Source organism: Pinus tabuliformis, chromosome Q (assembly GCF_031772625.1).
Source record: "Pinus tabuliformis cultivar Carrire ecotype Pingquan chromosome Q, CPIR1, whole genome shotgun sequence".
Lineage (NCBI taxonomy): Eukaryota > Viridiplantae > Streptophyta > Pinopsida > Pinales > Pinaceae > Pinus > Pinus tabuliformis.
This window is the reverse complement of record NC_142296.1, coordinates 984,781,060-984,795,829: the sequence shown is the minus strand read 5'-3', so window position 1 is coordinate 984,795,829 and position 14,770 is coordinate 984,781,060. Positions and strand designations below refer to the sequence as shown.

Here is a 14,770-nt window from a genome sequence, read left to right as displayed (position 1 = left end):
TCGGATATACTCTGGCCCACCATCACCATTCATAACCATAAAGAATCACAAAAATCATTAGAAAGCCCAAAAAATTTGAGAAATTTTCCTATCGTAACACTGCTTTATTTTGAAAAGAATAAAATGGTAAAAGTAAAATTACATTGCAAAAGAGGCGGCGCAAAAGAGGTGGCGCAGACGTCATAGTTATCCTGACAAATTCTATTTATAGGGCCAGCGTTACCCTGTTTGGGCTCCCGCGTTAGTAAGTACTTGACTTTGAAAGCTTTTGGGCCGCAGGTCTCCAAAACGAATCCCAAATCCAAGGGAACGCCTGGTGCATCGACTATTCTGGTCTTGTTCCATTTTGTTGATAACTTTGGCCGATTTGGATTATCTGCAATTCCTCAGTATAACCTTGGAATTGCCAGAAAACGTTTCTTGACCTGCAAATCCCAGTAATTAACGCTTGAAGAGTTCCAATGGTGACCAAGGCACTGCAAAGCGGAGCCTGCGCTTTTGTTGAGAATTTTATGGCTAAGCCTGCGAGATTGTCTTCAAACGGAAAACAGAGCGTACCCATCTCTGTAATTTCATGTAAGAAAAGTACTTCCTGCGCCAAACCCTATGTCTTAACCAGCAATGCAACCATATTTCAAACAGGGAAAAAGGAAAACAGCAAAATGAGCTTGCAGCCCATCTGTGTAGATGGGCTAACCTGTGCCGAGGAAATGAAAGCCTGTCCGCCAGTTACCTCTGAGAAGCTCGAAGAATGGATGAGAGATTCAGTAATCGAGGTACGCTAATAACATGAAATGAAAATCTAATATTTTGTAACTTTTCGAAGATTTTGATGCAATATTGCTGATGGCTTTCTCCTTTTTGATGCAAGTATAGTGATGGATTTTTATTTCTGGATGGAATCTGATGAAATATAATTAATTGGTTTTCAAATTCTCTGGTAGGAAGATCATCATTTTGTATATATCACGCTGGTGAAATTCTGACTTTTGCTCTTTGTTTTATTGCCTGTTCTAGCAGATTGTCAAGCATATTCAGGAAGCCCCTTTTTTGCACTATGTATTTGACAGAAAATCTCCTTCGGCAAGTTTGAAGAAACAAAGGGATTATGCGGATATCTCTGGAAAGGTCGATAGTTGGGCTAAGATCAGAAATTCTGTGAGAGATATATCTCCTGAAGCGGTGATTCTTGTACAAAAGTTGAATCAAGATATCTCTGCTGAAAGTGAACTTTCAGAAGAAAATGTGCTCTGTAATGGGAATGGAAGGCATAGTACAGATCAGCAGGGCCGGACAGCTGTTTGGGGTTTGCTCATTCAAGGTAGAAGTGTTGGGATGAGCGCTTGTTATATTTTGAAGACAACGCAGATTGTGTCAGCCATTGGATATTGTACCAGTTTTTGTTTGACCAGAGCAAAATGCTTTGGTCCAACTCCCCATATACAGCTCACTAACTCTTGGCTTCTCTAGTCTGCACCATAAGATTTCTCAATACCAATTATTGTTCCAATCACTGAGATATTGATACATTCTTTTTTTTTTTTCGAAAGGAGAGATATTGATACATTCACTACCATTGACCTGTGTATATATCAATTATCATTCTAATAATTGCTTCTGTTTCTTTTTTCCAAAGGAGAGATATTGATACATTAACTACAATTGACCTGTTTATATATCAATTATCATTCCAATAATTGCTTCTGTTTCTTACCAGTTTATGTTTGACAGCTAAGGTCTGACAACATTTACATGGAAATTCCAAATTGTGAAGCTCTAATGAAAAAAAAAGACACTATATATTGAGAAAGTGCTTGGTCTACTGTAATAAATAAACGTAAATTTTTTTTCATTAATCATGTCAGAAAACTGGTTATTCGAATTGGTATACTGGTTCACTTCAATTAGTTTTTTATTGCTTTTTTGGTATGAATATAGTGTTACATTTTGGTCTTTTTCATTATAATATATTGATATTTTTTTTATGAGATTAATTTGTTTGTTTCAATAAATTAACACTTTGAAAAACTTAGGAACATTTGCATTTTGTTCTTAACCATTCATATATACAATTTCAATACAGAGCCAGTAACTCAAATATGGTATTCTAACTCATTTTGGTGAAATTTTACTCAAAAAATTGCTTTTAAAGACATTTGAAATATACAGGTGCCACTTTAAAAAGATTAGAAAAAAAAACATATACAGTTTTTAATACTAGCTAACTGAATATGTAATGATTAGAATTTTCTGTGGAAAAAAAACATATATATAGGTTTTAATACTAGCTAACTAAATATGTAATAATTGGAATTTAGGTGAAAAAAAAAAATCCCCCTTATTCACTGCATTTATTTGTTCACGTTAGATGTTTTTTATTTAAGTTAATGGGGTTGTGTTCTACTTATTCAATGCTATTATTATCTTGTTTATTAGTAAATTTTAGAATATTTGTTAAGGATTAATCCTTATACATATTTTTTTTCATAATAATTTGGATTAACCTGATAATTACGTGTTCAAATCTGTGAAAGCTGAATAATTTGGATGCTCCTAAAAGGTTTGCTTTAACCTTATTAATTGTGTTTGATCACCTGTAATAAAAGGTTTGGATTAGTTTATATTTTGAAACTGAGCATAAGGTTAATTCCATTAGTCGAATTCAATCACGGTTTTGTAGCTTGCCTTCCGAATCCAATAACATATAAAGTAATAAAAAAGAGAAAACCTACCAATAAAGGACTTGGCTGCCTTCAACAGCGTTGTAGAACAAACCTAGGAAGCGCAAAGCCACCTTGCAATTCCAATCGAGGGAGGTTTTGAAGGTGGACAAAATCTTGATAGATTGTGTTTCATAAGGATGTTAACATTCTTCGTACACTTGAGAACGATTTGGTGTTGGCCTAAAATATGGTGAAGTAACATGTTGTTCAACATCATTTTGAGCACCATTTTAATAAGGGATTGGGTTTTCCTTTGTCTCCAACCCTATATGTTCACTCAAGGATAAGAGAACAAAAGTTAGCACCTAATTTTTATGGCTTCTATACCATACTCAAACTTATTGGCCATGTGACGTACAAATTTGCAACACCTAATTTTTATCGACTCTATAGAATACTAAAAAAATCTGGTCATGTTACTTACGAGTTTGATTTTCCATGCCACTGTAAGATCCTACTAGCATTTCACATATCATGCATGAAGAAGGTGGTCAGGCCAAATTGTAGATTTTGAACTATCCTCTTAGAATTAGATGATGAGGTTTCCATTTAGTCACAATTAGAGGTTATTTTAGACAAAAGAGAGTGTTGTCTCTACTGACAAACTATTTACCCAATTTCATCCATTGAAACAATGCGCACCCTAAAGATGTCACTTGGGAACCAATCACCATCCTATAACAATTCCCTCTTCTCTAGCTTTGAAGAGAATGTTCCTTTGTAAAGTGAAGGATATGTCAAGGCTTGACCCTAACTCTCCCAATGAATGGATAGGTTGTTACTTAATGGATTATGGCCATCTCTATTAAATAAGTCCTACAAGTTAATTTGATTGTGTATTTAATAAACGTTGTATGGCCTTATTAATGAATTATTAATAGTTAGTTTGTAACCTCATTAATGAAGACTCATTAGGTGATTAGGGTTTTGATCAATTAGAAACTACTTACAATATTGGAAGCTACATAATAGCATAGGAAAAGTATTTAATATAGCATAAAAACTCTACTCAGTTAGCTTAAAAAAGGCAAGTGAACATTTCTTTTTATTTAAAATATCAATAAAATTTTGTTATATTAATACTTTACTTTTGTTTTTATTTATTTTCTATAATTGCATTTATATATAGGCTTAGTCTAACTTATAGACGAAATGATATTTTTTCATGACATTTTTTTAACCAAAATCCGGTATATATTTTTGAAAACTTGAGTTTAAGTTCAGAATTTAGGCTTCTGATCCATATTTTGAATGTTGAGAGATCAATCACATAAGATACTTTTAGTTGACGTGTTTCCAACCATCAAGTGTGGTTTATCGTCACGATAAGATGAAGAACTAGATCTTGGCATCAAATTAAATAGATGAAGAGAAATGTTTACTAGTCGTTAGAGTATAATAGCTAGTTTGACCAAAGAATAGATATCTGTTAAAAATAAATTTATAATATAAATAAATAATCGTTAGTCAGTTAAATTAACTTAATTCTTTTTAGCCGGAAGTAAAGTCTCATAGAAATAACTCAAAAGGACAAAAAGAAACGAAATAAAATGGTCGAACCTAAATAATCAAACAATAAAATAATAATAAGAAAATGGATAAATAATGTAAACAAAAATAAAAATAAAAATAGCATAACATATAATAAATAAATAAATAAAAATAATTAAAAATAAAAGGAATCTCTCAAATTCCAACTAGAAAAAAGAAAAAGAAAAAGAAAAAAAAAGGAGAATAATAATAAATAAATAAACAAACAAATAGAGAAAATAAAATAAAAATCAAATACTAATAATAAAATAAAAATATAAATTCTAAAAACTTAAGAAGACAAGGCAGGGATCCAACACCTGCTAATATTCCAACCATCAGCTCTATTCTGATTATTAGGTCTCCTTTCAATTTCCATTGCCTCCCTAAACTTACTGTGATAAAAATAATCAACCCTGGCAATGACCCTAGCCTCTTCAATGCAGATGTGATGTTTTGTCTTTTCAGCATGTTCTGCCAAAGCTGAGGAGCGGGACCTCCTATGTTTGATGTCGGTTGCTTGTTCCTAAATTCTCTGATTTATTTAGCCGATAGTTTCACCAATGTACGAAGTCCCAGAGGAGCATGGGATGACATAAACACATTGTTTAATATGTAGAATTTAAGTGTTTTTCAAGGTGTTTAGTCCATTTATGCATTCAAAAATGCATTTTAAATAACAAAAAAAACCTGTTTTTTTCTTGAAATTGTTTGGTCCGATAACTGTGAAAAACACTACTTTATCTATAAATTAAACTACATCTTCTTTTATATATATATACAAAATAAAATCAACTATACTTAAAAATATCCATAAACTTTTTAAAGATAAATTCAAAACCCCTCTCCTCTCAAATTAATTATGTGCTCTAAAAAGTTTTGAAATTAAAAACATCTTCTCGTGTAAAATCACACTTGTCCACTTAGTTTAAATATAGCTAAATTGAAGTATAAAACAATGGTCTGCAACCATTAATCATATAAAATTTAAAAAAATAAACAAATTCTTGAGTATATTCCAAGAATCCCCACATGTCCATGAACCTCAATTGACTACACAACATGAATGTACAATTTGTTAAAATGTGTTTTGTTCTCTACTTTGTGATGTGATATATAATCTGTGTAGATATAAGGTTTCAAACTGAGTACCAATCAAACTTAATTGCCAATTTCTTTGGACAAAAAATTAAATAAAACAAATAAAAAATTTAACCAAATATCAACTAAATTAATATGAAAAAAAAAATATAACTTTAAAATCTTCTTAAATAAAATAGATATTGATTATGTGCTTCAATTTTTTTTCCCTAGAAGAACTTTAAAGTTTCAAAAAGTGATGAACAAACTCAAATTGGTGAAATTTGAGTTTCTCATTGGTGGGCAATTTGTTAAAAACTTTAATGAGGCTTTTACTAAAAGCTCACTCTTTGAATGATAATATGAAAGATTAAATTCTTTGAAATCAATAAAAATTTGATAGATTTTATTCTTTGTATATGGAAAAAGAAATTGAAATATGAATTAAACAAACGAATTTGTATATTTAATGATATTTCCACCTCCAATCTTTTCAAATAAAACATTTTCTCAAATTGCTTTCAAAAAATTGTTCAATGGACAAGTCTATAAAATTGAAAGTCTAAAGATTGGAAAAATTGACATGATATATGAATTTTAAGAACCTAAATAATAGAAAAAATTGACATGATATATGAACTTTGAGAACCTAAATAGTTGAAAAAATTGACATGATATATGAACTTTTAAAACCTAAATAATAGAAAAAAATTACATGATATATGAACTTTAAGAACCTAAATAATGGCTAGTGAAACAAAACACTAAATGGGTAATACCATGCACGTGGCCCTAAATAATATATCTAGAAAACATGACCAACACAAAAAATTTAAACACCAACTTAGGAAAACTTCATTTACAAAACACTAGCTTCTACTCTGAAATGAAGTTATTACAAGAACTCCAAATACACAAGTTTCTTAAATATTAAAAAAATATATATTCTTAGCAATTATGTCTTAGTGCACCTAATTATTTTCTAAACAAATAAAATAAAATTAACTTTTACAAAACTACATTATTGATTAAAAATTGTAACTAGAAAACAAGATCGAGTTTAAACACCAACACATGAAAGTTTAAATGAAGTTACTCTTACTCTTAAATGGAGTTTCTTATTACAAGAACTCCTAATACACTTAATTTCTTACTACAACGACTAAATCATAAATTCTACTTACTTTTAGAATGTCCCTGATTTCCCTCAATACATATAATCCCCAAAATTATATATGAAGTCCGAGTGAACCTATCATAATCTATATGTCGATCAAAACAAAAATAGTGAACTGAGAATGCCCACATATAGAGAATATCGAAGTTGTGGCTGCCATTTTTGCTCCCTCGTGCACAACATTAGAATAATCATATAAGCGAAAGTAGTACTCATTGAGAAAAGAAAAATGTAATCTCAAAATCATCCAAGTAGTACTTCCCGAAAATGGCTTCAAGCCTTAGCCCTTTCCAATTTACACACAAAGTTATTTTCTTTTTATAGAGAATCACTTAATCTTTAACTTAAGTGGCATTGCTAAAATCTTAGGACATGCGCTTTAAGAAACTATCTCATAAACGCTCTGCAATATTTCAATATCTTACCGATAAAAGCGTACAGAAATATTTCAATATCTAACCGATAAAGGTACAGAAAATGTTGTGCTTGAAGCGCCCTAGCCTTGGCATTCATGGACCCTGCTCTCCCATGTGACTTAAATCTCAAAGAAGTTGGCTGTGATGAAACCTTACTGAGAGTAAATGAATGGCAAAATCACTTTTGTCCAAGATTTTGGCAAAAAAAAATCAAGAAGAATAATTTTACAATGAAAATTTGAAGAGAAAGGAAACTTTTCCAAAAGCCGTAAATGAACAAAATCACTTTTGTCTCATTATGGTCAAAGAAATTCAAGAATAATATCTTACTAAGATTTTGGCAAAAAAAATCAATAATAATAATTTTAGAGTGAAATATGAAGAGAATGAAATTTTCTCTTGTGTAGAGGATTAATAATAGAAAAAAGAGAAATAAAATAAATAAAACTAAAAACAAAAAAATTAGTAATTAATAGAAATTGAAATTAATAAACATCCCATAATTAGACATCAACAAGTTACTTTAAAAATGAATAAATTTAAATAATAATAATATTGTTAGATATCATTTTGGGATTCAACTGCGTTAAGTAAGTCATTCATCTATGACCATTTCCATGAAAGGTAGTCGTAACTGGCTAATTTCTCATGATTTTTTAATAGTCCACTTAGCACTCATATTGAAACTAGTGCAATGAATCTTCCCGCGAGGTCACCCATCCCAAATCGCCTTTGGCTCAAGCACGCTTAACTGTGGATTTTGCCCCACAATCAAGCCCACTTAGCTTGCTACCCCATTTGTAAAACTTTAGCAAGTATTGTGCCTCATGAACCATTCAAGTAGAGTTCTCTTCACTCTTTTTGAATTAAGTATTGGGGGTTTTCGCAGTGCATTATATTAGATATCATTTTGGGATTCAACTGCGTTAAGTAAGTCATTCATCTATGACCATTTCCATGAAAGGTAGTCGTAACTGACTAATTTCTCATGATTTTTTAATAGTCCACTTAGCACTCATATTGAAACTAGTGCAATGAATCACATAGTGTCAATCATCACTTCCAAGGCTTGCACCCGGTAACCAAGACTTCCCAAGAGGTCACCCATCCCAGATTGCCTCTGGCTCAAGCGCGCTTAACTGTGGAGTTTTCCCCACAATCAAGCCCACTTAGCTTGCTACCCCATTTGCAAAACCTTAGCAAGTATTGTGCCTCATGAACCATTCAGGTAGAGTTCCCTTCACTCTTTTCTATAAGTTATCATAAATTGAAAATATATAATTAAAAAAACATATAAGTCATGAAAATGGAAATAATAGAAAACATAAAATAAAAATAAGAAAAGTGAATAAAAAAGAAATAAAACTTAAAAACAAAAAATTAATAACTAATAGAAATGGAAGTTACTAAAAATACCTATAATAAGACTTCAACTAATCACCATACAAATAAATAAATTTAGATAATAATAAAAAAATAACAAAAAATGAAATTCCAATATTAAACCATATATAAGTGGCAAAGAAAAATTAGTAAAAACTAAAGTCAAAACAACACTAAATATATAATAACATTAATTTTTGACGACCCCTTTTTGGTCGTAGCCACATTGCCGTAGGATCCCGTCAATTCCATTCGTTTTTGACGACCCCTTTATGGTCGCAGCCACATTGCCGTAAGATCAGTTAACATTGCATTCGTTTTTGACGACCCCTTTATGGTCGCAGCCATAATTATTGACTCACATTTACTTTCCATTTAATAATAACGCAATCCGTACTTTAATTATTGACTCACATTTACTTTCCATTTAATAATAACGCAATGCGTACTTTAATCCGACAAGCCCTATCTGTGATCGGTTGCAAAACACGTAAGCATGTACTTTAACGATGTGTAGTATGCCACGTGTAAAGAACATCTATTAAATTGTCATCGGCGCGCTGCGGTGGAAAGAAAGAAAGAAAAAATAATTTTAATGTTTAAGAGGTTAAAGATAGTTTATAGGATAGAGTGTTTCTTCATGTGGTTGATGTATTCGGCCATTATAGAGTGTTTCTTCATGTGGTTGATGTATTTGGCCATTTTTCTCTGAAGCCCCACAATAAACGCTCTCAACTTCTGGACAAATGCTAAATAGATTATCTTAAGAGCTAGCTGCAAGAATATTTGCATAACTTTTTGTGTTGTCTGTGAAGACCTCTTGCTAAATAGATTATCCTAAGAGCTAGGTGCAAGAATATCTGCATAACTTTCCGTGTTGTCTTTGAAGGTCTCGAATTCTAAAATGAAATGTGGTCTCCCATTTTAAAATGAAATGCTTTTATGTTACCACTTTCCCTGAAGATAAAAAAATACATGCTCTTTCCTTCCACACTTCTTTTGGCCTTTTCCAGTAACCTGTGTCACAACGGAATTGGTGAGAATTGGTGAAAATTAAGCATTCATTGAACAATAAGAATTTTGGCTCTCCAATAAATATTGGCCTCTATGTACGTTTTTTGTTGATAATTATGAGTGGGATTAAAGACTTCAATATATTACTTTTTCTTTCTCTCTAGCTCCTTATCCCAAATAGGCTTGTGAAATTTATCCATAACAAAAGTTTTTATATCTTCACTGTTTATGGGACAGGTATTCAAGCAAATACCCCATTTACTAAACCATTTGTTATTTTGCTGCATCCAAGTCTCTTTTTTTGCACAATATGTTATTAAAGACAACTTTGAGACAACCTTAGGCCATCTACCCTCTGCCATTTGCTCAATTTTTTTTAAATACCTTAACCATAGCAATTGCTTCAATAGCAGAGACCCCTGTTTCACTTAACAATATAGCATAAGGAACTGATTCACTGAACTTTTAATTTTGAAATTGTTTGAATCAAACACGAGCAACCCCTGTTTTATTTAACAATATAGCATAAGGATCTGAACTTTTAATTTTGAATCTGTTTGTAATCAAACACTTCTGCATTTTCTCAATTTGTTTCCACTACATGTCAGATGTATCGTTGACCCACAATTCACAATCATAAAGAATCACAAACACTTCTGAATCTTCTCAATTTATTTCCTGTACATATCAAATTCAGATATACTTTGACCCACAATTTATTGGCCCGCAATTCATAACCATAAAGAATCACAAAAATCATTAGAAAGCCCAAAAATTGAGAAATTTTCCTATCGTAACTCTGCTTTATTTTGAAAAGAATAAAATGGTAAAAGCAAAATTACATTGCAAAAGAGGTGGCGCAGACGTCATAGTTATCCTGACAAATTCTATTTATAGGCCAGCGTTACCCTGTCTGGGCTCCCGCGTTAATAAGTACTTGACTTTGAAAGCTTTTGGTCCGCAGGTCTCCAAAACGAATCCCAAATCCAAGGGAACGCCTGGTGCATCGACTATTCTGGTCTTGTTCCATTTTGTTGATAACTTTGGCCAATTTGGATTATCTGCAATTCCTCAGTATAACCTTGGAATTGCCAGAAAACGTTTCTTGACCTGCAAATCCCAGTAATTAACGCTTGAAGAGTTCCAATGGTGACCAAGGCACTGCAAAGCGGAGCCTGCGCTTTTGTTGAGAATTTTATGGCTAAGCCTGCGAGATTGTCTTCAAACGGAAAACAGAGCGTACCCATCTCTGTAATTTCATGTAAGAGAAGTACTTCCTGCGCCAAACCGTATGTCTTAACCAGCAATGCAACCATATTTCAAACAGGGAAAAAGGAAAACAGCAAAATGAGCTTGCAGCCCATCTGTGTAGATGGGCTAACCTGTGCCGAGGAAATGAAAGCCTGTCCGCCAGTTACCTCTGAGAAGCTCGAAGAATGGATGAGAGATTCAGTAATCGAGGTACGCTAATAACATGAAATGAAAATCTAATATTTTGTAACTTTTTGAAGATTTTGATGCAATATCCCTGATGGCTTTCTCCTTTTTGATGCAAGTATAGTGATGGATTTTTATTTGTGGATGGAATCTGATGAAATATAATTAATTGGTTTTCAAATTCTCTGGCAGAAATTAGGAAGATCATCATTGTGTATATATCACGCTGGTGAAATTCTGACTTTTGCTCTTTGTTTTATTGCCTGTTCTAGCAGATTGTCAAGCATATTCAGGAATCCCCTTTTTTGCACTATGTATTTGACAGAAAATCTCCTTCGGCAAGTTTGAAGAAACAAAGGGATTATGCGGATATGTCTGGAAAGGTCGACAGTTGGGCTAAGATCAGAAATTCTGTGAGAGATATATCTCCTGAAGCGGTGATTCTTGTACAAAAGTTGAATCAAGATATCTCTCCTGAAAGTGAACTTTCAGAAGAAAATGTGCTCTGTAATGGGAATGGAAGGCACAGTACAGATCAGCAGGGCCGGACAGCTGTTTGGGGTTTGCTCATTCAAGGTAGAAGTGTTGGGATGAGCGCTTGTTATATTTTGAAGACAACGCAGATTGTGTCAGCCATTGGATATTGTACCAGTTTTTGTTTGACGAGAGCAAAATGCTTTGGTCCAACTCCCCATATCCAGCTCACTAACTCTTGGCTTCTCTAGTCTGCACCATAAGATTTCTCAATACCAATTATTGTTCCATTCATTGAGATATTGATACATTCACTACCATTGACCTGTGTATATATCAATTATCATTCTAATAATTGCTTCTGTTTCTTACCGGCTTATGTTTGACAGCTAAGGTCTGACAACATTTACATGGAAATTCCAAATTGTGAAGCTCTATTGGAAAAAACAAATACACTACATATTGAGTCTGAGCTTCGTCTACTGTAGTAAATAAACGTAATTTTTATTTTCATTAATGATGTCAGAAAACTGGTTATTCGAATTGGTATACTGTTTCACTTCAATTAGTTTGTTATTGTTTTTTTTTTTTTTATAATGAATATAGTGTTACATTTTGGTTTTTTTTCATTATAATATAGTGATATAATTTTTTTATGAGATTAAATTCGTTTGTTTCAATAAATTAACACTTTGAAAAACTTTGGAACATTCGTATTTTGTAGACTTAAAAGTCAATAACTCAAATATGCTATTCTACCTCATTTTGTTGAAATTTTAGACAAAATATTCCAAAAAAAATTGCTTTTCAAAACATTTCAAATATCTCTATAAATGCTAGTTATTTAGGTGCCACTCAGAAAAATTAGAAAAAAAACCATATATAGGCTACTTATTTAGTTGCAAAACATATATAATAATACTAGCTAACTGAATATGTAATGATTAGAATTCAGGTGAAAAAAAAACATATATATAGGTTTTAATACTAGCTAACTGAATATGTAATGATTGGAATTTAGGTGAAAAAAAAAAAAAAACTCTTATTCACGACTTTTAACTCAAATATGCTATTCTACCTCATTTTGTTGAAATTTTAGACAAAATATTCCAAAAAAAATTGCTTTTCAAAACATTTCAAATATCTCTATAAATGCTAGTTATTTAGGTGCCACTCAGAAAAATTAGAAAAAAAACCATATATAGGCTACTTATTTAGGTGCAAAACATATATAATAATACTAGCTAACTGAATATGTAATGATTAGAATTCAGGTGAAAAAAAAACATATATATAGGTTTTAATACTAGCTAACTGAATATGTAATGATTGGAATTTAGGTGAAAAAAAAAAAAAAACTCTTATTCACTGCGAAAAGCATCTCGTGTTACTTTAGATGTTTTTTTTATTTAAAGTAAATGGGGTTGTGTTCTACTTATTCAATGCTATTATTATCTTATTTATTAGTAAATTTTAGAATATTTGTTAAGGATTAATCCATATACATATTTTTATTTTTATTTTCCGTATAATTTGGATTAATCTGAAAATTACGTGTTCAAATCTGTGAAACCTGAATAATTTGGATCCCCCTAAAAGGTTTGTTTTAAACCTTATTAATTGTGTTTGATCACCTGTAATAAAAGGTTTGGATCAGTTTATACTTTGAAACTGAGCATAAGGTTAATTCCATTAGTCGAATTCAATCACGGTTTTGTAGCTTGCCTTCCGAATTCAATAACATATAAAGTAATAAAAAAGAGAAAACCTACCAATAAAGGACTTGGCTGCCTTCAACAGCGTTGTAGAACAAACCTAGGAAGCGCAAAGCCACCTTGCAATTCCAATCGAGGGAGGAAACGATATGTGAGAGATTTATTTTTTTAATGAAGTTTTAAGTTTTTATGTGGATCACTGAGTAAGAAATAATTGAGCCGAGAAGTACATTTTATAGCCTAGTATGATGTTTAATTTAGATAAAAGTTTTTAAAGTTTTTTTGGATTAATCACATTATTAGGATTTAGTAGACGTTTTGGACCACTAATGTGGTCCATATTGATGTGAAATCTTAATGTGGTCCATCCTGATATGTAAACTTGTTTCGAACCAACTAATGTGGTCCATCCTAATGTGTAACGTTGTTTCGAACCAACTAATGTGGTCCATCTTGATGTGTAACCTTAATGTGGTCCATCTTGATATGTAACTTTGTTTCGAACCAATTAATGTGGTCCATCCTGATGTGTAACGTTGTTTCGAACCAACTAATGTGGTCCATCTTGATGTGTAACCTTAATGTGGTCCATACCGATGTGTAACCTTGTTTCGAACGAACTAATGTGGTCCATCCCGATGTGTAACCTATCAAAGTCGAAATTTTGCTCATGTCAGCTCAAATAAAAATTTTAAAAGATATTTTTAAAAAATAACTATACAAAATATTTAAATAATGTCAGCTCATCAAAAAAATTTGCATGTCATCAAAGTTGAAATTTTGCTCATCTCTGCCCAAAAAAAATTAACTATACAAAATATTTAAATAATGTTGTTTCATAAAAAAAATTGCACGTGAAGAAATTGGATCCCTCTCAGCTCATGTTAGATCCGTATTTAAGGTGGATCTAGCAATTGCCCCAAAAGGTGCAAAAAGATGCATATAGGATTGTGAAATTGAAAAAGTTGTACTTTGACTATAATTATTTGGAGTTGTCTTTAGTGCTACTTTTTGGAGTCTCTGGTGCCGCAATCTAGCGTAAAAATTCGTGGTGAAATCATGATTTGCGTTACTTAAACTAGTTTTTTGACCCTATATATAGATTCAGCGCTCTGAAAAACCCCTAGGGCACTTTTATTGTGCAGGGTTTACCCATCAAACTTGTGATTTCAATGAATTCAATTTTAGAGAAATTAGACCGTAAAAATCCACCGAAAAAGCTTCCAAAAAGTTGCACTAAAGACAACTCCTAATTATTTAAGATGGATCTAGCAATTGCCCCAAAAGGTGCAAAGAGATGTGGATAGGATTGTGAAATTGAAAAAGTTGTACTCAAGTGTCTACAGTTGTAGGTAGAAGTTATCCAAGTGGTCTTCAGCCTTCACTGTTATGTCAGGGTCATACTTTGTCAACATCCTCTTTGAACGCTTTGGCATCTTGTGCAAAGCACCCAGGAGAGCCAATGGTCCCTAAGTCATCCATTCCAAGTTCTTCGTCCTCCTCCTCTTCTTCAAAATCTGATGGTTCCGCCTCTAAGTCGGTTGGTTTGTCTGAGCCTCCACCTCCTCTCTCGCCTTCCCCTCTACCTATTGTAATGGATTCTGAGCCCAAGATCATGAAGGTGTCTTGTTCTTCCTGTCGGAAGTCTGGAGGTTCCTCTTTGTTCTCAACAACTTCTGCAAGACCTTCGAGAGTGGCAAGAACTGCTTCTTCCATTGATGAGACAACAACTCCTGTGGAAGTGGTCTTTAGCTTCTTTTGATGCATATGGAAGATATTGTATTCCTAGGATCAGTGTGACTGCTTCAGCAAATTGACAGG

General features: G+C 32.4%; 2 protein-coding genes across 2 annotated transcripts; both read left to right on the top strand.

The window, feature by feature from the left end:
- The first annotated feature begins 242 nt into the window (after window positions 1–242).
- On the top strand, window positions 243–1,599 carry LOC149222770 (uncharacterized). The gene is made up of 2 exons (XM_089383157.1): window positions 243–776; window positions 1,021–1,599. Exons 1-2 carry the CDS (start codon window positions 462–464, stop codon window positions 1,468–1,470), a joined length of 765 nt encoding a protein of 254 aa, XP_089239283.1. The 5' UTR covers window positions 243–461; the 3' UTR covers window positions 1,471–1,599.
- Window positions 1,600–10,259: 8,660 nt separating this feature from the next.
- On the top strand, window positions 10,260–11,497 carry LOC149222769 (uncharacterized). The gene is made up of 2 exons (XM_089383156.1): window positions 10,260–10,784; window positions 11,036–11,497. The coding sequence occupies exons 1-2, from the start codon at window positions 10,470–10,472 to the stop codon at window positions 11,483–11,485; spliced, it is 765 nt and encodes a 254-aa protein (XP_089239282.1). The 5' UTR covers window positions 10,260–10,469; the 3' UTR covers window positions 11,486–11,497.
- Window positions 11,498–14,770: the final 3,273 nt, after the last annotated feature.

Coding starts and splice junctions, on each gene's coding strand:
- LOC149222770 (XM_089383157.1), top strand. CDS start 462: ATGGTGACCAAGGCACTGCAAAGCGGAGCCTGCGCTTTTGTTGAGAAT. Junction 777..1,020: donor TGAGAGATTCAGTAATCGAG/GTACGCTAATAA, acceptor CTGTTCTAGCAG/ATTGTCAAGCATATTCAGGA.
- LOC149222769 (XM_089383156.1), top strand. CDS start 10,470: ATGGTGACCAAGGCACTGCAAAGCGGAGCCTGCGCTTTTGTTGAGAAT. Junction 10,785..11,035: donor TGAGAGATTCAGTAATCGAG/GTACGCTAATAA, acceptor CTGTTCTAGCAG/ATTGTCAAGCATATTCAGGA.